Source organism: Dipodomys merriami, unplaced genomic scaffold (assembly GCF_024711535.1).
Source record: "Dipodomys merriami isolate MVZ:Mamm:240054 unplaced genomic scaffold, mDipMer1.0.p SCAF_6, whole genome shotgun sequence".
Lineage (NCBI taxonomy): Eukaryota > Metazoa > Chordata > Mammalia > Rodentia > Heteromyidae > Dipodomys > Dipodomys merriami.
This window is the reverse complement of record NW_027206179.1, coordinates 9,526,607-9,551,207: the sequence shown is the minus strand read 5'-3', so window position 1 is coordinate 9,551,207 and position 24,601 is coordinate 9,526,607. Positions and strand designations below refer to the sequence as shown.

Genomic DNA, 24,601 nt, shown 5'->3' with positions numbered 1-24,601 from the left:
AATGCCCAATAGGAAATGTACTCATTACCCTACTCGTTTAACTGTAATAACCTCTCTGTTCAGTATTTTTATAATGAAAACATATAAAAATGTGAAAAAAAGTTAGCAAGGACTACAAAATATTGTGCAAAAAAAAAAACTGAAATCACATGTTCTCCAAACAATTCCACATCACACAATGAAGATTCACTGTTTTACTCAATAATATAAACTCAGCCCTATTTATGAAATTCCTAACACAAAAAAGGAATATTAAAAAACTCAATAGAAACTGATGAGTATTTTGATTATATCTAATTAACATACTGAAGAAGTTGGAAATTAATTACATTTTCATTTGTTAAACAGTATGTCCTCAACAAAAGAACATGGACACAATTTTTGCTAAAACATTGTTATATTTTCAACAAAAATTTAATTTATAGAAACTAAAGTCTATTACACAGTCATTTCTTTACATGAAATGTAACTGTGAGAAGAGTTTGGCAGTCAGTTTGGGCAGGAAAGTCTATGTGAGCAGGAAAGTCAATGAAAGACCAAAAAAGCTATAAATGGAGTTGTGGTTCAAGTGGTAACAAAGACATGATTGAAAAGGGAAAGGCACAGTATAGTCCAAGCATGCAAATTTTAATTAATGTAATGAATTTAAGTAATGTAAGAAGAAACATATAATGAACACTAGAAGAGACGAGAAATGAGTACAATTGTGTCTATATATCTTAAATATGGGATTCAGTAGAAATAGTATAGAATCCACTAAGTCAACCTATTTTAAACAATAAGTCATACTTTCCTTACCAAACTGAGAGTTTTGAAATGTTCATGTTTCAGCCAGGCACTGGTGGTTTATGCCTGTAACCCTAGCTATTCAGAAGGCTGAGATCTGAGGATTGTGGTTCAAAACCAGCCTGGGCAGTAAAGTCTGTGGGACTCTTATCTCCAACTAACCAACAGAAAACTGGAAGTGGTGCTGTGGTTCAATGGTAGAGTGCTTGCCTTGAGCAGAAGAGCTCAGGGACAGCACACAGTCCCAGAGTTCATCTAGGCATGGAGGAGCAAACTATGATGTATTATAGGCGTTAATCTTAGAAGAAAAATCAAAAGATCTTGTAAATTGTAATCTTAAAGTGAAGAATATTTTTGGAGCTCATCCAAGTCATTCCTAAAGCCATATGAGGAAAGCAGCATGAGAGGGAGGACTGATGAGAGAGAAGGAGATGGAGAATGGCAAAGAGAAAGAGAGACAGTGACAGACACATCAAGAAAGGTGCCACAAAAGAGACTCAGGATATTTCAAAAGGTGAATGTGTGAGTAGAAATATGCAAGTAGTACCAAAACAATCTCTAAGGATAATATTAAAAGATGAAAATTTGACAAGAGTAAAATATTAATGAAATGTATTAGAGGCTGCTGCAACATGGTGGTGTGCAGAGAGGAAAGTTAATATATTGAAAAATTAAGAAAAGTGATTTAGAAAGACAACAGTGAAAAGATACTAAGAAAATTTATGATAGAATCATATGTAGATTAAATAGGAGGAATAAAAATTTAGAAGCAAAATTCTTTAAATGGTGATCACTTGTGAAAACCACTACTACAAAAATGCAAAATAGATCCTTATTTATTGAAGTAAAAGTTTCCTAATACTAAGAAGTACAAGAATATAAAATTACTGTAGGGCTGTGAAGGTAGCTCAGTGGTAGAGCACTTCCCTTGCATGCCTGAGGCCCTGGGTTCGATTTCTCAGCACCACATAAGCAAAAAGAAAAAAGCCAGAAGTGGCGCTGTAGCTCAAGTGGTAGAGTACTAGCCTTCAGCTGAAGAGCTGAGGAACAGCACCCAGGCCCAGAGTTCAGGCCCCACGACCGGACCAAAAAAAAAATTACTGTAGACAGTACAGACATGATAGTAATGAAACATATAAGTATAATCTTAAGAATGTTTATTTCTCCTACTAAGTCTTTTATCCCTGAAACCATGCAGATAATTTTTATTTGACATTAACAAGATGTTGTAACACTTTGGGGCAAAAATGCAGCCTAGGAGCCCTGCCCCAGAGGCCAAGATCGAGAAGACCTCCACAGCCACCATGACCTTCCCCTTGGCACTGTGATAGACAGGCAGGAAGGTGAGCCACACACTGCAGAACACCAGCATGCTGAAGGTCAGGAACTTGGCTTCATTGAAGGTGTCAGGCAGGTTCCTGGCCAGAAAAGCCAGGGTGAAGCTGGCCATGGCCAGGGAGCCCAGGTATCCCAGGACACAATAGAAGGCAGTGAGGGAGCCCTTATTGCACAGGATGATGATGTGGCCATGTTCAGAGTGTGCATCTGTGTCCACAAAGGGAGGAGAGGTTCCCAGCCAGAGTCCACAGAGAGTCACCTGGATGAGGGTGCAGATGGGAATGATGAAGTTAGGAGCCCCTGATATCAGCAGCCACCTCATCCTTCTCCCTGGAGAAATGGCAGTGAAGGCCAGAACCACAGTCACCGTTTTGGCCAGCACTGCAGAAACAGCCACAGTGAAGACAACCCCAAATGTGATCTGCTGCAGGATGCAGGTGACTGTGTTGGGACGGCCAACGAAGAGCAAGGAACAAAGGAAACAGAAGATGAGAGAGATGAGCAAGATGTAGCTGAGAGTCTGGTTATTGGCCTTGACAATGGCAGTGTCTTGGTGTTTCACAAATATCCCCAGAACAGCAGCAGTTAGCAAGGAGAAGCAGAGAGCCATGCAGGCCAGAGCCATGCCCAATGGATCTTCCAAAGCTAGGAAAGTTGCATCTCTCAGGAGGCACCGATTTCTGTGTGTGTTGGCATACTGATGATCAGCACACTTCACACATTGCTCCATATCTGATAAGAAGTGTAAACTATCATTAGTTCTCGTGAACTTCTTTTTTCTTTTCTAGATCATAACCCGTTCTCATTTCCATATTCTTCTTTATTCAGGCTTTTACATTCACATTTTTTCCTTCAGGGATTATCACATATATTAACAATGTGACAGTTGGGTATTCTAATGTACTAACAATAATTTTCTACACTTTTCCTCACTCTTATTAACAGGACTGTATCCTATTCTGAAATCCTATTGAAAATTGTAATTGCACATGTTACAGTTTCCTGCATGTTTCTGTAAAACAGTTTTAATCCTATGGCACATGTTTGAATTCATCTAATTATGTTTGTCTGGGAAATAGTGGGAATAGAAAAAACACTCTTGAACATTCTATAGTCACGCTCACTTCTTCAACTGAATCCACCTATCTGAACACTTGTCCTGTGCCAAGAACCGTTGTGGGCACTGAAAATAATAAAATGTAAGATTCATCTTTTCTGTGTGGACAAAAATGTAACTTTTAAGATGATAACTGTCCTTAATAAGACTTATGCTTAATTTCATTTCAGAGTTTACCCTTGTCCTAATCATTCATGATAAGAGGCATTCCAGGTAATAACTTTGCCTGCAATATACCAGAAAATGTTACTAAATATGTAATTCAAAATTATGATCTATCATATTTCATTCACCGTAACAGTGAGGAGGCAAATGGGAACTGTAATACTAATACACATTGAGTTGAGGAAAACTAGGGAGAAATGAAGAATTTCTTCCTAAGACATGGACTTACCTGTCCCATTAGCAATCTCATTCTGTTGGCAAGGGTTACAATCAAAGCAACAGGCAGCCGTTCCCTCCTGAGGAGATTTTCTGAATCCAGGACCACAACTCTCACTGCAGAGAGAGCGGGGAGTCTGATGAAAGTCAGAGGTATGTTAGTAACTCTTTAGACTCATACCCATGCTACAAAATGTCAATTGTTTAAAAAAATCAGATTATTAAGGATAATGTTTCTCTACGGATAAATGTAGGTGATTAATTGAATTTTGTTACAGATTTTTAAATATTCATATCAAGAAATGTTTATTATCATGATTTAAAGACGTTTTCTTGAATAATAACTGTTTCTAAACATGTAAGAGTTATAAGAGGGTATACCTTATAACCAGCATTTAGAACAGAATGCACAGCTTTGTTACAAGTCTTCCTTTTTAAAAAAACAATCCATCTCCATGAAGTAATGAATATTGCTTCTGTTTGGAGTGAGTCCCTACAGCAATTTTATATAAATATAAATGAATCAATCAATAAATCAATCTATCTAGGTATCTATCTATCTGTCTTCATCATCATTGGAGTGTGGCCTGCATTGGATTACGGCCCTAATTAAATAAAGAGCTGATAAAAATCCACAGAATATTAGGTTTTGTTGTTTATTTATTTATTTATTTAATTAATTGTGAAAATACCATACAGAGGGGTTACAATTACATGGGCAAGATATTGAGTACATTTCTTATCAAGCATTGTTGCCTCCTCCTTTGTTTCCCCTTTCCACACCTTCCCATCTCCCTCCCCCCCTTCTACCACTCCTCCACCCCGTTAAAGTTTTAAAGTTTGTTTTTCGACACAATGATTTGTACATCTCATTGTTACAATGGGTCCACCTGTATCCCTATTTGAACGATTTGTTTTTGCCCTTCCCCTCCACAAATTATACCAACATCAAATACAATGAAAGCAGTGTTATACTGTGGGGGAGGGACATACAAAGCAACAAAGAAATCATCTTATAAATATGTTAGAAACAATTGCATGAAAGCAAAAAACATTTGAATACTAATCTTGGGATTCATTTCACCAAACATCAACTTATCTGACCTTTTCTGCTTGTCTCAGACATATACTAGTCATTGCAAATAGGGGAAATCATGGGACCTATGTTTCTTGGGCCTGGCTTACTTCACTTAATATAATTTTTTCCAAGTCCTTCCATTTCCTAACAAATGGGGGAATGTCATTCTTTCTGATGGAGGAATAGAATTCCTTTGTGTATATATACCACATTTTCTTGATCCATTCATCTACTGAGGGGCATCTGGGTTGGTTCTATATCTTAGCTATGGTAAATAATGCTGCAATAAACATAGTTCTGCTGGTAGTATTAGTGTGGTCTTGTTTGTGAACATTTGGGTTAATGCCCAAAAGTGAGATTGCTGTGTCATAGGGGAAATCTATGTGGATTCTTTTGAGGAACCTCCATACTACTTTCTAAAGTGGTTGAACAAGTTTACACTCCCACCAACAATGCAGTAAGGTTCCCTTCTGTCCACATCCCCTCCAGCATCTGTTGTTATTAGAGTTCTTGATTATAGCCATTCTAACTGGGTGAGGTGGTATCTCAATGTTGTTTTGATTTACATTTCTTTCATGGCTAGAGACATTCAGCATTTCTTCATGTGTCTATTGGCCATCCTTCTTTCCACTTCAGAGAAGTTTCTCTTTAAGTCTTTAGCCCACTTATTTATTGGGCTGTTGTTCCTTTGAGGATTTGTTGTTGGGAGGTTTAATTTTTGAATTCCAGGTATATTTTAGATATGAGACCCTTGTCTGTTGTATGGCTAGTGAAGATCTCCCAATCCGTGGGCTTTCTATTGATCTTGCTAGTTATGTCTTTTGCCATGCAGAAACTGCAATTTCATGCAATTCCATTTGTCTAACCTTTATTTGATTTGTTGTGTTTCTGGGTCTCTATGAAGAAAATTTTGGCCTGTGCCAAGAAGACTAGGGTTTCTCCTATTCCATCCTATAATATTTTCAGAGCGTGTGCTTTGACTGTTAGGTCTTTAATCCATTTGGAGTTGATTCTGGTGCAGGGTGATATATAAGGATCTCTGTTTAGCTTTCTACAAGTAGTTAACCAATTTTTGCAGCACCATTTACTGAAGAGGCTCTCTTTTCTTCCATTTTATTTTTTTAGCTCCCTTATCAAAGATTAGACGGCTATAGGTCTGTAGGTTCCTTTCTGGGTTTTCTATTCCATTTTTCCTGAGGTTTATTCTTGTGTCAGTATGAAGCTGTTTTGATTACTATGGCTTTGTAGTAGAGTTTGAAATTTGGTATTGATATTCCTCCAGTACTGTTCTTTCTGTTGAGGATCGTTTTTCCTATTCAGGGTCTTTTATTGTTCCCTATGAATTTTTGGATTGCCTCTTCTATTTCCTTGAAGAATAGGGTTGGAATATTGATAGGTATCACATTGAATTGTAGATAGCCTTGGGAAGTATTGCCATTTTCATGATGTTGTTCCTTCCAATCCAGGAGCATGGGAGGTCTTGCCACTACGTTCTGTTTTGATTTCCTTTTTCAGGTTTTTAAAGTTTTCATCATAGATGTCCTTCACCTCTTTGGTTAAGTTAATTCCTAGGTATTTTACTTTTTGTGGAACTATTACGAATGGAGTTGCTTTCCTAAATTCAGCCACACTTTTCTCATGGTTGGCATACAGAAAAGCCCTTGATTTTTGAGGGTTAATTTTATACCCTGCTACTTTGCCAAAGTTTTGAATCAGCTTGAGTAGTTTGGGAGTGGAGTCTAGGGGATTCTTTAAATACAAGATCATATCATCTTCAAAGAGGGACAGTTTTACTTCAGCTTTCCTTATTTGGATCCCCTTTATATTTGCATCTTGTCTTATTGCTGTAGCTAGGCATTCTAATACTAGATTGACGAGAAGTGGAGATAGTGGACATCCTTTTACCATTCCTGAGTTATGAGGAAATAGGTTTAGTTTTTCACCATTAAGTATAATGCTGGCTGTAGGTTTGTCATATACAGCCTTTATTGTATTGAGGAATGTTCCATGGATTCCCAATTTTTCCAGAACCTTCCTCATAAAGGGGTGTTGGATCTTGTCAAATGCTTTTTCTGCATCTATTGAGATAACCATGTGGTTCTTATCCTTGCTCCTGTTGATGTGATGAATTATGTTAATTGATGTGCATGTATTGAACCAGCTTTGCATCCCTGGAATGAATCCTGTTTGATTGTGATATACGATTTTTTTGGATGAATTGTTGAGGTCGATTCTCCAAAATTTTGTTGAGAAGTTTTGTATTGATGTTCATCAAAGAAACGGGTCTTTAGTTCTCTTTCTTTGATGAGTCTCTGCCTGTTTTGGGGCTGAGCAGTATGATGGCTTCATAGAATGTGTTTGGTAGTGAACTTTCTCTTTCAATTTCATTGAAGAGTTGGAGGAGTATTGGTGTGAGCTCTGCTATGAAGGCCTTGTAGAATTTCTGTAAAACCATCTGGTCCTGGTCTTTTCTTAGATGGGAGGTCTCTTATTGTTGTTTCTATTTCAATGTTTGATATGGGCCTGTTAATATGGTTTAACAAGTTTGAGAACTTGGCAGAAATGGATGTTTTCCTAGGAAATATCGACATGCCAAAACTAAACCAAGATGGGTTTTCTTGTTTTTGTGTTTTTTTTTAAAACAAAACCAGCATTTCTTTGTGACACTACAACAAAATAATTAGTATTTTTGCTTTTAGACTTCCTACATGTTATGGAAAAGGGCCGCATCTGAAGGTCCTACACTGTCTTCCGAAAGGCAGGTTTTGGGGCATCCCAAAGACAGCATCGTCCAGACATAGTAGTCATTTTCTACATCACCCTCACACCGTAGGGCAGTGTGGTGAGAGCCAGCTTTCCTGAACACTTCCTGAAGACTGTTCAATTGTTCCTCCCCATGAAGTCCCCGGATTTGTGAAATTTTTGATGGTTTCTCCCACTCGTCACTGTTCTCCACGGAAGGCAGAACCAGAGCTCAGAGGACCCTACCTCCAGTTGGCTCCAAGACAATTCAGCTACCTTTCATTCCATTTTTTTCTTTACTTTTTAAAAATTCAAACAACTCAGGGGCTGATCGCAGAAGTCCGGCAAATTCAAGCAGCTGCTGTAGTCATACTGGAGGCCTGTACCCGCCACTCCTTTCTACCAAGGGCTCTGTGCTGCTTCTTCTGCAGCTGCCAGGTCACGGTTTAGTGAAAGTTCGGTGGCATACCTTTCTTCAATATGGGGACTCAAGATCATTATCCCTTCTCCATCGCCAGCACCTCAAGTCAAGAAGTCTGTGGGTTTCCCCATGTGGATGAATTTCCAATAGTCTCTAGAACTGACCTGGTGAAACACAAACGTTGAGCCTCTTCCTAGCAAGCCATAGATAGAAGACGTTCTAGACATCAACAGGCTAAGGATGGATGACACGATAGAGTGACAGAACTGGATTGACATCTGGCTTTATCAATGCTGCTGTGTAGGAGGAGCTGTGTCCCTCGATCGAGGTGACTCTGAACAAAGACGGCCAGAAGTGCTTTGGAGAATGTCTGTCTGTTGCCCACATAGCATGGGGTGGGTCTCCTTCCAAGTGCACCTTGCCTGTGCCCACCTCCTGAGTCCGCTTGGCCCTGCCTCCTTGGCTCGCATGGGTCCACCTCCTGGGCCTGCCCGGGCCTGTCTGGGCCTTCCCAGAGGAGGTTGCTGCTGAGCAAGCTCTTCAGAATCCACATCCTTCTCATTAACTACATCTATGCCAGGGGGATGGCGTTGGGACAAGGCCAATCACTTCTCTGAGGAGGAGGAGGAGGGGGTACCACCACCTCTGGCCACCTCAGGCCCTGCCATGGAGGCTGTTGCCATGGTGCCTGACTAGCCACCCATCCAGTATCCAGGCATATTGAGGCGGGTTGGGGGGTCATGGAAAGGGGCGTGGCCAGCACCAGGCCTTCTACGTTCCCCTAGGCTTCCACCGGTGGAACCCTGTTATAGATTCTATATTCCATGATTCACAAAGACTGATGAACTACCATCTTGATTTGTAGCCTATTGAACTACTGAAAAGTCTGGGATCAAAGGTGGAAACTCATGGTGAGAAAGCAAGTACCGGTGGGGAGCCCTAATGAACTGGCTTCAGTTCACGTCAGTGTGTGTTGTCTTGTCCTCATGTGTAAAATGGAGAAGAGCCTGGAAGAAAAACATCCTTTTTATAGGAGTTTGTGAACCCCAGACCAATCATATCTTTCTCTTTGTTCTCCAGTGGCCATGAGGTGAGACTTTTTTCCCAGGTGCCTTCAATGACTCCTCTCACCAAAGATGCCTAAGTAGCAGGTCAAGTATCCATTGAATGGAAATGCCACAGAAAGGAGCAAAATCAGCCTTTCAACCAAATACAATGATTCATCAGGCACTTTATCATTATATTAGAAACTTACTAAGAAAGATATTATTTATTTTTATGATAATATTTGAAGTCAACATGTAGGAATACATTTAATTTTTTTTAGTGGTAGTCAGTCCTGAGCTTGAACTCATGGTCTAAGCAGTGAACATGAGAATTTTTGCTCAAGTTTAGCACTCTACTACTTGAGTCAAAGCTCCACTTCCAGATTTTTGGTGGTAATTAGAGAGAAGAGTCTCACAGACCTTCATGTGTGGGCTACTTTTAAATGGAGATATTCAGATCTCAGCTCTATGAATAGCTAGGTTATGGGAGAAAGTTGCTGGCAAGTCAGGAAGGTATAAATTTAAAGGGCAAGTTTTACTTATATATATGTATTTAAAATTATTATGATTAGATCCAACCCACCTCTGTAGTTCCTATGGCCCACTCTACCATATCTTCAGATAAAGACAGTTGATTACCATGGAGAGCATATGGAGAAAACTTTCCTACTTTCACTTCCAGTTGAAGACCTTCTGGAAAATTCCAAATGTTCAGAATGTCATACTCTGGCTCCAATTTTCTTTTCTCATCCAAAATTACTTGGTCTCCAGCAGGATTGTAAAATTGGATGTTTTTCAGAAAAGGGTGCAGCTAAAAGAGATACATTATCTTATGTTGAAGTACATCCCATATTTAAGGTAGAAAACCTGAAGTAAGAAAAGCTCCTGATTGCCTTCAAACTCTGTTTCTGAATCTAAGAATAGCACAGCCACCTAATGAAGTATTGCAGAAGAAATTATATGGAGGAATGGAAATAATCTTTCTGTATCCTGGTCTTTCAGAAAAGGATCAGATGTCCTTTTTCTTTTCTTTTTTAAATAAGAGAAACCACTACCACACAAAAAGCCAGGAGTGAGAGAATACTCAGTTGCTTAGCTACAGTTTTTCCCAACTATCAATTTTTATCTCACTTCTTTTGGTCATGGGCCCTAAACTCAGCCTGGGCACTCTCCCTTACCTCTTCAGGTCAAGGCTAGTGCTCTACCACTAGAGCCACAGCACCACTTCTGGCTTTTTCTGTTTATGTGGTGCTGAGTAATCAAACCTAGGGCCTCATGCATGCAAAGCAAGCACTCTACCTCTGAGCCACATTTCCAGCCCCCCAACTATCAATTTTTATGAATGCCTATACTTTGAGCTTGCTCAACTTTTAATGTGGAAGTTGAATGAAACTATATCATTCAAGAAAAATATGAATAATTCTGTTGAACAGATTATCTTTTGCTATTACTCAAGAAACTCAAAGGGAAAAGCTGAATTTACAGTTATCAAAACATTAGCTTTGAGCATGTTGAGGTTATGTGTAATGAAATGAATTCATAAGCCAGGATCTGGTGGTTCATGCCTATAATTCTAGCTTCTCAGGAGGCTGAGGTATGAGGATTATGGTTTGAAACCATCCTGGGCAGTAAAGTCTATAATATCTTAAAAAAATACTACTCAGGAATAGCTGAAAGTAGTGCTGTGGCTCAAGTGCTTTGAGTACAACGTGATCCAAGGACAGCAACCAGTCCTTCATGTCAAGGTTCAGGATCAGCAATAAACCAATGAACATTAAAAAACCAACAAACCAACAAAAATGCATTATAGAAATATGGATTGTATTTTATTCTTGTTATTTGCCTGTTTATTCATAAGACCATTTGCACACATGTCAAGAGTACCTCACAGACATTGAGACAAAAATAATTTCCTGGCTGGGTGCTGGTAGCTCATGCATATAACACTAGTTTTTCAGGAGGCTGAGATCTGAGGATCACAGTTCTAAGCCAGCCTGGGCAGGAAAGTCTGTGAGACTTTTATCTCCAATAAATCATTAGAAAACAGGAAATGGTGCTGTGGCTCAAGAGGTAGAGCACTAGCCTTGAGCTGATGAGCTCAGAGGCAGTGCCCAGGCCCAGAGTTCAAGCCCCATCACCAATAAAAAAATTCTGGACCATAGGGGAAAACCAAAGGAAAGAGTAACAATGATTGATAGGAAATGTACTCAATAGCTTACTCATGTAACTGTCACCACTCTGTACAGTATCATTACAATAAAAATATTTAAAAAATTCCTGGGTTTTGGAAAATCACCCAAAATAGTTAATTTCATACAGTAAACTCTCCAGGAAGTGCCTTTGCTCATGATGTGTGTCATCAAATATACAAGAAATTACCTGTGCAGGGGAAGGCACTGCCCACTTTCTATTTCCTATTGTTTGAACTTCTGTTTGATGAAGAAGCATCTCATGGAGAACCTGAGCCACTGCATACACAGTATTGTATATATTGTAACTATCTCCAGACATGGTGATGTCAAAAATGTGCCTAGGCAACCAATCCAAGGAGGCATCATGAGAACAGCTGTCCCATACTATACAGTCAGGATCAGCATCTGAACAATTAAAAGAGAGAAACCACAGCTTTGCAAGAAAAAAGTCTTCTGGGTATTTGGAAGGATGAACTGCCTTGACAAAATCTGTGAATCCAGAAACATCTGCATGATGGTGTGAGAAAATAAGAGGAACATGGAATGAGCCTAGCATGAAATATCTCCTTGTTTTTAAATCCCACTGTGAGTTCATGATCCAAACTTTGCCTTTGATTAAAAGTTGCTCAATAAACATCATTAAATCTAATAGTGATTCATTGTCACCATATATGATGAGGACATTTGCTGAGGATTTATTTATCTTGTTATAAACTGCCATGATTTTGATGATATGTAACATGCCATTGCTTGATATCAGTAGCTCATAGGCTACACAAACTCTATTCTTGGTCATTTCTTCTTTCAATTCAGGAAGAATCCACAAATCATCCTGATCTTGTGAGGTTAAAATTCCTACCCAGTTCCAGCTGAAGTGAAGCAGTAAGGAGACCATGGCAGTGGCTATTGATGTGTCCTTTGGGGCCATCTGATAGAGAGAAGGAAACTTGTGATGGTCACAGAGGGCAGGATCAAAAGGCCCAAAGGTAAACTAAAGGGAAAGAAAATTGGATGATCCATGAATGAGAAGATTTCCATCCATCATAATTTCAATCTTGCAATATGTTAAGAAGCAATTGAAGAAGGTGAAAATTAGTTTCTTTTATGTCTGTCATGGGACTTGAACTCTGGGCCTGAGCACTGTCCCTCAGCTCTTCAGCTCAAGGCTAGCACTCTATCACTTGAGCTTCAGTGCCACTTCCAGTTTCCTGGTGGTTTATTAGATATAAAAGTTTCATGGACTTTCCTGCCAGGGCTGGCATTGAACTGAGAGCCTCAGCTCTCAGCCTCCTGAGTAGTTAGGATTATAGGTGTGTTCCACAAGCACCCGGCTTAGGGTTTTGTTATATATTTTTTTAAAGAACTACTTGAATTATTTAATGGTTTTACAACCTATCCCATTACTTATAAAATGCCTCTTGATCTTTGTCACTATTTGTATCAACTCTTTCCATCTATGTCAACCCCACCCATGCCCTGTTTTTCCTCATTCCATTTTCAAATATGTACATTGAATATTGTGTTGTTTTTTCCCTCCCATCCATTACCTATTCTCTACCTTTTTCACTTAATATTTAGCTTCTTACACAAGATATGCTTCATCTTTCTGGAATTCTAGAAATTTCACCATGGTTTTCTACCCCTATGTATACCATACTTTAGTCAGATTGATATTTTATATATATATATATATATATATATATATATATACATACACACACATACATATATATATATGTAAATGGCCATGTGTGTGTCCTATATTTTTTATACTACATGCTCACATTTTAGATCTAACTTTTTCGCATATGAGAGTAAACATTTCCACTTCTCATTCTGAGCTAGACTTGTTATACTCAACATAATATCTTGTGTGTGTGTGTGTGTATGCACACGCGTGCACGTGTGCTTATGTTTGTGTGCATGTGCATGCTGGTATAGGGGCACAAACTTAAGGTCAACTTGCTTGGCTTTTTACCTCAAGGCTTGTACTCTACCACTTGGGCCACACATTCACATCCTGCTTTTTGTTGGTTAATTGGAGATGTTTCTTGAGTAGCTAGGATTTCAGGTGTGAGTTACCAGTTCTCTGCTCCTCAGATCACACCCCAAAGTCATTTTCCATTTCCTCATTTTTAAAAAGAAAATTATTGGTAAGACTTGAAATAATAAATAATACATTTGTTAGTCTAATTCTTCTATCTCTTTTCCCAAACTGTAGGAATATACATAACCCACTATCTTGGAGTAGTTATTTTTGATACCATAAAATTTGATAGGCTCATAAATCCAGGCTCTTCCTATCATTCTCTTCTAACATTTAAAATGGCACCAAATTATCCATATTTGTATCCCTCACCTGTGGAAATCTGTAGAGTTGCAGCAATGTCCCAATATGAGCAGATGTTACTCCTAATGGTCCTGTAAGCACTGCTGTAGACCTGCTGTCTCTCATGCAGGAGTAATTTGGAATCTTATGCTTCCCAAAGAGACAAATGAAGGGATTCTTAAATACTCTCCAAGCTCCAAATTGAACATCATAGACATCAAATCCCAGTGTCAAGTTATGTAAAATATGAGGGTCTTTGTTGATCTCTTCAATAGCAAAAGCCAAAGCCAACACAAACTGATAGTTCTTGAAGACAAACCTGCATAATGAGCATAGAAATTAGGAGTATTTCAAAACTTATGACTTTGCTGCATTGAATGCTTGCTTCTTTGCTAATGAACGTGTTAAAATATTAGCCTCAGTTGAGATGGAATATGAATGTAGTGTAAGGACATGAAGGGAGTATGTCATGAATGAGATTCAGAAATGTATTTAAGCCAAGAGAGAGAATGACTTTTTCCCCACTGCCACATACACAACAAAAAGGTGATGTCTCTTAAACATGAATTAGGCTTTCATGAAACATCAAATATTCTGTTTCCTTTGTTATAAGACAATAGCTTCAACTGTTTGAAAAATAAATCTTGTGCTTTTAAGCACCCAATTTATGTTATGTCTTTATATGGCAAGATAGGCTAGCTAGTGTTCAATTTAAGAGCACGTTTCAGAAGCAAAGTGTCCTTTAAGGAAGATTCTATACCAAGCTGTGATTACAGACCCAACATATTGAACAGCCAGGGCAGGAAAACCATGTGACTCTTATCTCCAATAAACCACCAGAAAACCAGTAGTTGCACTGTAGCTCAAGTGGTAGAGCACTAGCCTTAAACTGAAGAGCTGAGGGACAGTGCACAGGCCTAGAGTTCAAGCCCCAGGACTGACCAAAACAACAACAACAACACCAAAAAAACAAAAATGTTTTGTTAAATTTTGACAACAGTATTTTAGAAAAGCAAATGTGTTTTGGGGATTCAGTAACTGGGTGACAGTGGAAGTAAGCATCAAATAAGTTATAAATGAATTTATTGAAGTATAAGAGACTCAATGGAGGACACAATTAGTGTAATTCTTTAGAAATATAAAGTCAAAGCCCAACAAAATGTGTACTAGGAATGTGTTGGGGGGGGTAAGAAAAAAGAAGAGGGATAGAAGTATGAATGGGGAAATGAGAAGAATGTAAAAAGAATGCATTGTGTAGGCCACAGTACTGAGAAAACTGAGAAGGGATGGGTAAAGGAGGGCATATTAAATGTATGACAAGGATATATATATATATATATATATATATATATATAAATAAATTTCTTTGTTAAATGACAAAAATTCAACACATAATCTAAAAGTAAGAAAAGTGAAGGAAGAGGTGGTGTGGGAGGAGTTGGTAAGAATGTTAAAAGGGATACATTGGTCAAGAGGCAATGTATTAATAAACTCTTATGTTGAATATCAATTCTATTATACTAGTATCTAAAGAAAATTAGATTTAAAATATGTATAAAACCTATTGGTAAGAGTGGCCATACAACTGATCTGAAAATATTCTAATCTAGTAAATATGCTATACAAATTGTAAGGATAATTCTTCTGAGGGGAAAAATTATTAATAAATGTAGTGATTACTATAGGAAAAATGTAAAGTTGGATATCTAATATTATAAATGAGGGGAGGAATAATACAAAGCAGTTACAGTTTTTATGTGTATGATTTAATATTGTATCTTAAAATATTAAAGGGAATACTTTCTTTAAAATATAATGAAAAAAATTTTAGGTGGTACGACAAAATTAACAGGACTTAAGAAACAAAGAACTTCCACTCATCTGGTCGAACCACTACTAAATATCCCCATGCTGCTGATCACATGTATGGTGTATATGTGTACACCATTATATGTTATAGACTGTGATAGATAATTTGCTCCAGGAAAGTTAGAATGAGCTTGTGACTTTAAATGAGCATCATTATTCCAAAATACTGTGAAATTTGGGAAATTATGTAATCACTTAATCACAATTTAAAAAAAAAGCACCAGAAAACTAGAAGTGATGCGATGGCTCAAGTGGTAGAGCATGAGCCTTGAGGTGAATTGTTCAAGGACAGCTCCCAGGCCTAGAGCTCAAGCCCCACGACTGACAAAAGAGAGAGAGAGAGAGAGAGAGAGAGAGAGAGAGAGAGAGAGAGAGAGAGAGAGAGAGAGAGAGAGAGAGAGAGAGAGAGAGAGAGAGAGAGAGAGAGAGAGAGAGAGAGAGGGGGAGAGAGAGAGAGAGAGAGAGAGAGAGAGAGAGAGAGAGAGAGAGAGAGAGAGAGAGAAGAGAGAGATCTTTCATGCAATTGTTTCTAACATATTTATAAGATTATGTCTTTGTTGCCTTGTATGTCCCTCCCCCATGGTACAACCCCTGTTTTCACTATATATGATGTTGGTATATGTGGAGGGGAAGGGAAAAAACAAATTGTAAAAACAGGATACAGGAGGACCCATTGCAACAATGAGATGTACAAGTCGTTATGTCAAAAAACGAACTTTACAACTTTGGTGGGGGAAGATGGGGGGGGTGAGGAGGATACAGGGAAGGGAAGGGGAAACAAAGCAGAAGGCTACAATGCTTGATAAGAAATGTGCTTATTATCTTACCCACATAATTGTAACCCCTCTGTACAGTATTTTCACAATAAAAATATATTAAAAATAAAAAATAAAAAAGCACAAAAATACAATGAAAAGATTTCATTATAGCATTTCTGTATATTCACTTACAGATTTGATCATAACCCTCCACTATTTGTGCATATTTTCTCTTTTTCTTTCATCCTCCCCAACATGAATTGTTTTCATCCTTCCAAAAGAGCTTGTTGTAATCTGTTTTAAACCCTCCAAGTACCACAAAATCCATAACAGACTAATGGAAATTCCTAATCCAGAAATCCATGTTCTCCACTATTGAACTCAATAGCCACTGAAGTCTCTAAAAGGAAAGAAAGTGTGGGAGAAGCTCCAAAAAACCTGGAAAACAAGTTACATAAAGGCAGTTGTGAGATGTGATCTGTCAATAATGACTGTGATGGAAATGCAGGAAAATCTGTCAATAATGAATGAAAACTCGAGGCCAAATGATTTATTGATTCCAAGAAACTCAATTCTCCATCAATGTTTCTCAATGACTGGAAGAAAGGAATGTAAGCCAGATGCAGAGAAACATGTTTTCCCTCATTGTAGTAGAATGTGAATAAAAACCCCACTGGGACATGGTATATTTTACACATGTCTAGCCATTCTGCAAAATGAGAACAAGGGAGAATGCAAAGGCACAATATCTATGTGCATCTGATCATATAAAATAATATTCATTGAAATAAACTCCAGGAAATGGAAACTAGGGATTCTTTTTCTTTGTTGCTGTTTTGGTTTATCTTTTTTTTTTGTTCATTCATTTGTTTGGGGGAAAGAATGAGGACACAAAATGGGTGAAAGGAGGAACAAGTGCAACAGCAGTTCTCATTAGACACTATATGCAAAATGTACTATACAACTTGTGGGTGAGAATGGGAGGGAAAAATAGAATGAGGAAAGAGTGACAATGGTCAAAAAGCAAATTACCCTTTATCTAATTTACATAACTGTAATCAGGCTGTACATCGCCTTTCTAATAATATACAATGTGTGTAAAAAGGAATGCAATAAATTAGTCCATGCAAATGAAAGACAAAAGAAATCAGAAGTATCCATCACAAATCACTCAAAATAGGCTTCAATCAAAGCAGCAAAATGTGACAAGTTTGCAATGCAATGATGAAGGGACCAAATCAACAAGATGACATAGCAATTCTTAATGAATATTGACAGACTATCCAAACATTTAACTATACTTAGGCAAACTTTAAAATAGTCCTCGACACAATAAAAGCTGAAGATTTTATGGAGAGATCATCGAGAAGATCAACAGGGAGGTACTGGAATTTAGTTTCACCCTTGACAAGATGTGCTTCGCATACACCTACATAGCAGTTTCACCCAAAGTCTGAATAAATCATCTTTTGTGAACCTACTGAGAATTTTCCAGGAAAGAGCATGGGATGGGAAACAAAACTAACCATATTTTTTAAAATATTGAGTCTCTCATGCACATATGCAGATAACATAAGAAAAAACAGAAAATATGCACATAATCTTAGAAATGAATTATTTTTCAACCATGTATAAATAAATTATTCAAGTTAATTAAATGATCAGCACATGATTAAATGAATTGTTTTTTGAGGCAAATTTCCTTGCAAAAACACAGACTATCAGAATCCGTTGATACAGAAAAAAGAGGAAAAAATGAAATTGTAAGGCTCTTTGCTTAAATCAAGAATGCAGATACTGTACTAAAGGCCTTACATTGCATCTCAAGAAACTAGGAAAATAAATCCCAACTCAGTAGAAGGAGTTGAAATAATCAGTAGAAGAAAAAGTATCAGAGAAAAAAAACACAATAGTATTCAATAAGGCAAAGAGGAGGTTCTACATAAATGACATGGTGATCAGACTGAATCAAAATAATTAACAATCAGAGGGTAAAGCAACAAAAGTACACATATCAACACAAACCTCCCATAATTCTGGATGTAAGAATCAGCATGGTGAAAATAATCATTTTTACTGAAAAACCATCTACAGATTCAGTGCAGTCTCCATCAAAATTCCCCATCACTTTCTTTACAGAAATAGACCAGGGAAGACTAAATTTTATAAAAAAAAAAAGAAAGTAAATCCTCCATTAGCCAGAGCTATAATTAGGCACAAGAATAATACTAAAGTATCATTGTATCTGTTTTTCTATACTGTGGTGCCATAATAGCAGAAAAAAATGATAAAACAGACACATGGATCAAAGAAATATAAGAACAAGAAGTAATTACAAACAACTATAGATATCTGATTCTTGGAGAAGTTGCCAAACAATACAGAGCCTAAAGATGGCACCCTTAGAATGGAGTGGCACTGTGAAACTGGGTTTCCATTTGCACACTGAGACTAAGCTCTATCTTTCAACTTGAATTTTTTTAACTTAAAATTGGTCAGTTCTTAAAAGAGCCTGGAACTTTACAAGTAATGGAGAAAATGGAAGGAAACCTACATACATAGGTAACAAATAGAACTCAAATAGCTCATAAAATGATAGCAAGAATTAGGCTCTGGATTTGACTAAGTTGTAGAATACTTTGTCTCATTCCCAAGGCACTAGATTGCACTCCCAGCACTGGAAATGTAAAGTAGTTGTGGTTTTATCCAATTACAAAGCTTTGGCACAATGAAAGAAATGGTGGAATAGCCAAATGCATTGTTAAATATCTTGCTAGCTATTCATCACACAGAGGAATAATAGCATAGTGGAAAACAACTTAATCACCAGTAGGATAATCTAATCAAGGAATAGACAATTTAAAAATGAAAAAGTATAAATGGAAAATCAATAAAGAATGAAAGGTTCAATCATTTGAGCAATCAGGAAAATACAAATCAGTTATAAATGGGTTGCCTACCAACCCAGACACAGATTGCAGTTTTGGTGATGTTATATGAAACTTAAAGATTGGATATTCAAAAGCTATGTACATATGACCATATAAGATGATGTTAAATGAAATGAACCCCAAGATAGGGACACACGTGCTTTTTTCCCTTCTTGCTATTGTTGCTAACGTGTTTATAATGTACAATGTTTGTACATTAAAAATGTGCAATGTTTGTTTCTTTGTATGTTCCTCCTCTGTGGCATAACCCCTGTTTTCACTGTATTTGATGTCAGTGCCCTGCATCTTGTATATACACTTCTCTAATTTGGGGAGGGGAAGGGAAAACACAAAATGCTTAAATAGGGATACAGGTTGACCCATTGTAATAATGAGATGCACAAGATATTATATTGAAAAGCAAACTTTACAATTTAGGTGGGAGAGGGAATGTACTTGTGGAGATGGGAGGGAAGGGATGGTCCGGGAAAAACAAAGGAGGAAGTAAAAATGCTTGATAGGAAATGTACTCATTACCTTGCTCATGTAACTGTAACCCCTTTGTTCAGTATTTTTACAATAAAAAATGTATAAAAAAGATTGGAGATTCCTCAAGAAATTGAAACTACCTGTACTGGAGGCTCATGCCTGCAATCCTAGCTGAACAGGAGGCTGAGAGGCAAGGATCTTGAGTCAAAGCCAGCTGCAGCAGAGCAGTCCATGACACTTTATCTCCAGTTAATCAACAATAAACTAGAAGTGGATGTGTAGATAAGTGATAGAGCATCAGCCTTGAGAAAAAAAGCCAATCCAGAGTGCAAAGCAAGCTAGTCACCATGGCTACTGCCTCTAATCCTAGCTCTTTCAGGACTCTGAAAATGAGCAGAAGACAGAGATGGCAGAGTGAAAATGGATGAGGGATAAGATATAAAAATGGTCATAAATATAGTGAGTGAACACTACTCACAGTATGAGACATGCATGGTGGAACTTCAATATGAACCAGAGAATTGACACAAGCACCATATTGTGTAACAATTGAGAAACATTGCTGTAACATCAGTGGTTGCAGAGTTCAGTCAGATCTCTCACCTACTGATATCTAATTGCCATGCTCCATTTGTCTACAAGAAAGTCTTAGTGGACAAATATTGCTATACATAGCCAATAACATGCATAAAATTTTACTATCCTAAACCAGGCTTCATTTCATATCTGTGGGTAAATAAGAAACATCCATCAACTCTTTTCCTCCTTGGCTGTCGGAAGATCTGCTGCCATCATGAATGAGACAGTAACTATCTGGACCAGGAAGTACATGACCAACCGACTACTTTAGAGAAAGCAGATTGTCATTGATATCCTTCACCCTGGAAAGGCAACAGTACCTAAGACAGAAATTCGTCGAAAACTTGCCAAAATGTACAAGACCACACCCAATGTCATCTTTGTATTTGGATTCAGAACCCATTTTGGTGGTGGCAAAACAACTGGATTTGGCATGATTTAGATTCTTTGGATTATGTAAAGGAAAATGAGCCCAAACACAGACTTGCAAGACATGGCCTGTATGAAAAGAAAAGACCTTGAGGAAACAGCGAAAGGAATGCAAAAACAGAACTTAGAAAGTTAGAGCGACTGCAAAAGCCAATGTTGGAGCTGGCAAGAAGTGAGCTGGAGATTGGATAACAGCCAAAGGAATAAAGATCCTGCAATGACTAGACCTGTGGTGATGACGAAATTTTCAGAAAGGGATTAATAAACTGTAAAAGTCTTCCAAAAAAAGAAAAAGAAACATCCATTGGCTGAAAGCATAATACTCAATGTGTTTATACTAGCACAGTAACAAAAGTACTCAAACATTTTGGGAAATTAAAAGAATGAAAATCAGCTAAACATGGTTAAATAGCGGAGAATAAAAAGAATAAACTAAGCCAGGCATTAGTGATTCACATATGTATTCTTAGATACTTAGGAGACTAAGATCTGAGGGTAGTGTTTTGAAGCCAGCTTGGGCAGGGATGTCTGTATGTCTCTTATCTTCATTAATCACCAGAAAGTGCCAGAAGTGGAGATGTGGCTCAAATGCTAGGGCACTAGCCTTCAGCAAAACAGATTAGTGACAGTTCCCAGGACCAACACAAAAGAAAGAAAGAAAGAAAGAAAAACACACCAGTGACATATAAGACAAGGGTATATATATATATATATATATATATATATATATATATATATATATATATATATATATATATGATATATATAAGAAGATAAATATATATGTATTATACATATGAATGTATAATACATATATATTTATCTTCTATAGCAGGGAAGAGATTAATTCCTGTCCTGTGATCTCTGCTCTCATCTTTGGGCAGCTACATTAGCCTATACTTGTCGTAGTAGCACTTGAGAAGTGCAAATGATAAAAAGAATGACAGTTTCCCTTATAGTAGGAACCAGATAGCTTGCTAGAATTTCTTGAAGTTTTTCACAGTCATTTTTCTGTTCTCTTTATTGGCTATTTATTAGTGAAACTCTCTGGTACCAAGTAAAAGCCAAGAATATGCATGTGCACAAGTACAGGAGAATTCAGTAGGGCAGATAAAATTCTCCCTTAAGGGATATTTGATAATGCTGATCTGTCTGGTAACACTTGGATTGTGAAACATTTCTGATACAAAATAATGACACAAGGCTTTGTTTGCAACAGTATCTACTTGTCTATAGTAATAATGTATGTGTGTGTCTTTGTTTGTGGTAATCCTAGGGCTTGAAATTAGTGCATCAGACACTGCCCTTGAGTTTTTTTTCCTCAAAGCTAGCACTCTGTCACTTGAGAAATATCTCCACTGACAGCTTTTGGCTTGTTAATTGGAGATTAAAGTCTCACAGATATTTTTTTTGTGTGCCTGGGCTGGCTTCAAATCTCCATCCTCAGATATCAGCCCCATTAGTAGTTAGGATTACAGGCATGAGCCACCAACCTTCCATAAGAATTTGTATCCATGTCTTCAAAATATAGGTGTTAATAAGGAAAAGTTCTCAGATTACTGACAGAAAATGTAGCTGCAGCCTTTTAGACCCAACTCATTCCAGGGACTCAGCTTGATTATAATAACATTCCTTCATTTTCTGTGATGGCACCTGAGATGGAGAAGATACAGAGTTTCTAGACTAAAGTGAAGACCCTACCAACCTGGAAAGTAGAAGATACATGGAACAAGATAGAAACCTCTCCTACTAGCAGTGGATAAAAGACTAAATTATGAAGTTGAGCTGTTCCTGGTGCAATAGGGACAGGAGGTCAGTGGAGAGGAGACGGAACATTGATGTGTGCACCCAGGGCTCCCTCAGCCACTGCCCATCCTCAGAACAGTAAATGGGAATAAAATGATGAGTTACTTACGGTGTGTGGTCTTCTTGCCTGGAAGAATCGCTATTACTACGATCGATTCCCAAAGCGTAGAGAGGGAAAAACCCAGCGATCATCACATCTCCATCCATGTGTGCTCGGTGCTTCATAGTAGAGAAGCAACTAGTGCCAGCCAAGGACCTGACAGGGAGGGGAAGCTGGAGAAGTAGGAGTGTGAAAGACAAAAGATACATCCCTGAAGCCTCTGCCACACTGAAATTCTGACTAGAAGTGAGGACCTCTTGTCAGGTATGTATATTTATATACATTTTATATGTGCATATGTATCTTTTTATTGATAGAGCTCTACACTATAGCTTCCCATTCATCAAAGCCCCAGAAGTCATGTGTAAAAGTATACCCTGCAGCTCTACATCTGTGGCCTTCATTCAAGAGAAAAACATGAGTTGGAAAACATGTTTGTGCATATGCCTTCTTCACCCCAGGAGTTATTATTATTTCATCCAAGACCGCAGAGAGTGAGGCCTGAAAGATGGAGTTATCTTGGAGATATTTTCATGAAAGCCATTTGGGATGATGCAACTGGATCGCCTCAGAGGATGCCATGTGTTGTGCATGGTGAAATGTCCAGACAAAGTCTATGCCTGTGAGATCAACTAAAGTTCTGAGAGTATCACATCCAGAGGGTCAGTTCACACACACAATGTCCATAACAGCCACAGAACATGGTGGTTGATACAGGGAGATTTCCACAAGAATTCCATATGCAGAGGCCTCCAAAAATGTGCCTATTTATTATTGCCTGAGGAAGCAATGATGCTGCTGAAACTAACAATTACATGTGAATAATTCAAAGTCAGTGCTGAGATTGAGTTCCACTTTTGCATTCTAAACTTTCCCCTTCAAAGAGATCATTATTAATACGTTAACATAGATGAAGACATGTTCATGATGCAGTGGTCTGAGAACTTGTAATAATAGAAGAAATTCTTCTCTATCACAAACCTAAGTCAATATCAAAAGCAACTCTATGTTTTCAACTTGCCAGCATATGTTAGGTCCAAATTCCATGCAGAGACTTCAGTGGCTCTGGAGAACAGTGCTACTTCAGGAGAGTGAACAGTCTGTACAAGGCTGTAGTATTGGATGCGCATTGTGATACACTTACCCATCATCATGCACTGGGTCTCAGAAAATATACATCATATATGTACTTTAAAACTGCAGGAGGAAAATGAAAACTACTCTAATGATATTTCCAAGGGCATTTTACACTTGTATATTTATTACATTATATAGGATTTGAATCCTTACTTTTAAATTCTTAGTAGCTTATGTTAGCTGGACATACAGATTATTTTCACATGTACATATATGCTTTAGTTTCATAAGGTGGGACACTCATTCATATCATTCATATCATACATCTATAGTTTCTTGAGAAACCTACATACTGATTTTCACAATGGTCACATGAAATTACATTCCCATGAATAGTGTGTAAGTGTCCCCTTTCCCTCCATTCTTACCAACATTTCAAAAAATTACCAACATTTTCTTACCAGCATTGTCAGTGGAATGAAACATAATTAACTGTTGTTTGGCTTTGCATTTCCTTTACTAGCCATTTATACTTCTGGTTTTGAGAAGTGTCCTTAAGTTTGTTTTCCAATTAGTGCATTGGCTTGTTGATGCTTTAGGAGTTTATTTTCTGAGCTTCTTGTATATTTTGGTTATGAATCACTTGCCAGATAGATATTTAATTGGTCAATTGTGTAGGACATCTCTTCGTCTAGTTACTGCTTTGTTTTGCCAAAGGCTTTTAGTTTGATGTAATCCCATCTGTAAATTCTTGTTTTCATTTACTGTGCTATTTAAGGTTTTAATTAGGAAGTGACAGCCTATACAAAATGTCTCATTTTTTTGTGATCTATACAGTAGAGCTTTATCTTAAGTTTTAGCTTCTGAATTTCCAGAGTCTAAGAAAACAAGGATCAGGCTGGGAAGGTGGCTCAGTGGTAGAGCGCTTGCCTTGCATGCATGAGGCCCTGGGTTCGATTTCTCAGCACCACATAAGCAGAAAAAAATGCCGGAAGTGGTACTGTGGCTCAAATAGTAGAGGGCTAGCCTTGAGCTGAAGAGATGAGAGACAGCACCCAGGTCCAGAGTTCAGACCCACGACCGGATCCCTGCTACCCCCCCACCCACGCAAGAAAAAGAAAACAAAGATCGTTC

General features: G+C 37.8%; 1 protein-coding gene and 2 pseudogenes across 1 annotated transcript in view; 1 reads left to right on the top strand and 2 right to left on the bottom strand.

Annotated features, from left to right (window-relative positions):
* Positions 1-1,933: 1,933 nt before the first annotated feature.
* The window catches only part of LOC138814276 (vomeronasal type-2 receptor 116-like), a 29,667-nt gene continuing 6,999 nt past the window's right edge, over positions 1,934-24,601 (bottom strand). Inside the window, exons 2-7 of the mRNA XM_070003281.1 lie at positions 22,400-22,546; positions 13,461-13,749; positions 11,289-12,092; positions 9,493-9,720; positions 3,636-3,759; positions 1,934-2,856 (exon numbers count right to left, since the gene is read on the bottom strand). Coding sequence (XP_069859382.1) covers positions 1,934-2,856; positions 3,636-3,759; positions 9,493-9,720; positions 11,289-12,092; positions 13,461-13,749; positions 22,400-22,546 — 2,515 coding nt within the window. The remainder of the gene's footprint in view (positions 2,857-3,635; positions 3,760-9,492; positions 9,721-11,288; positions 12,093-13,460; positions 13,750-22,399; positions 22,547-24,601) is intronic.
* Positions 7,405-8,090, bottom strand: LOC138813587 (protein-L-histidine N-pros-methyltransferase pseudogene; annotated as a pseudogene).
* Positions 20,270-20,708, top strand: LOC138813459 (small ribosomal subunit protein eS24 pseudogene; annotated as a pseudogene).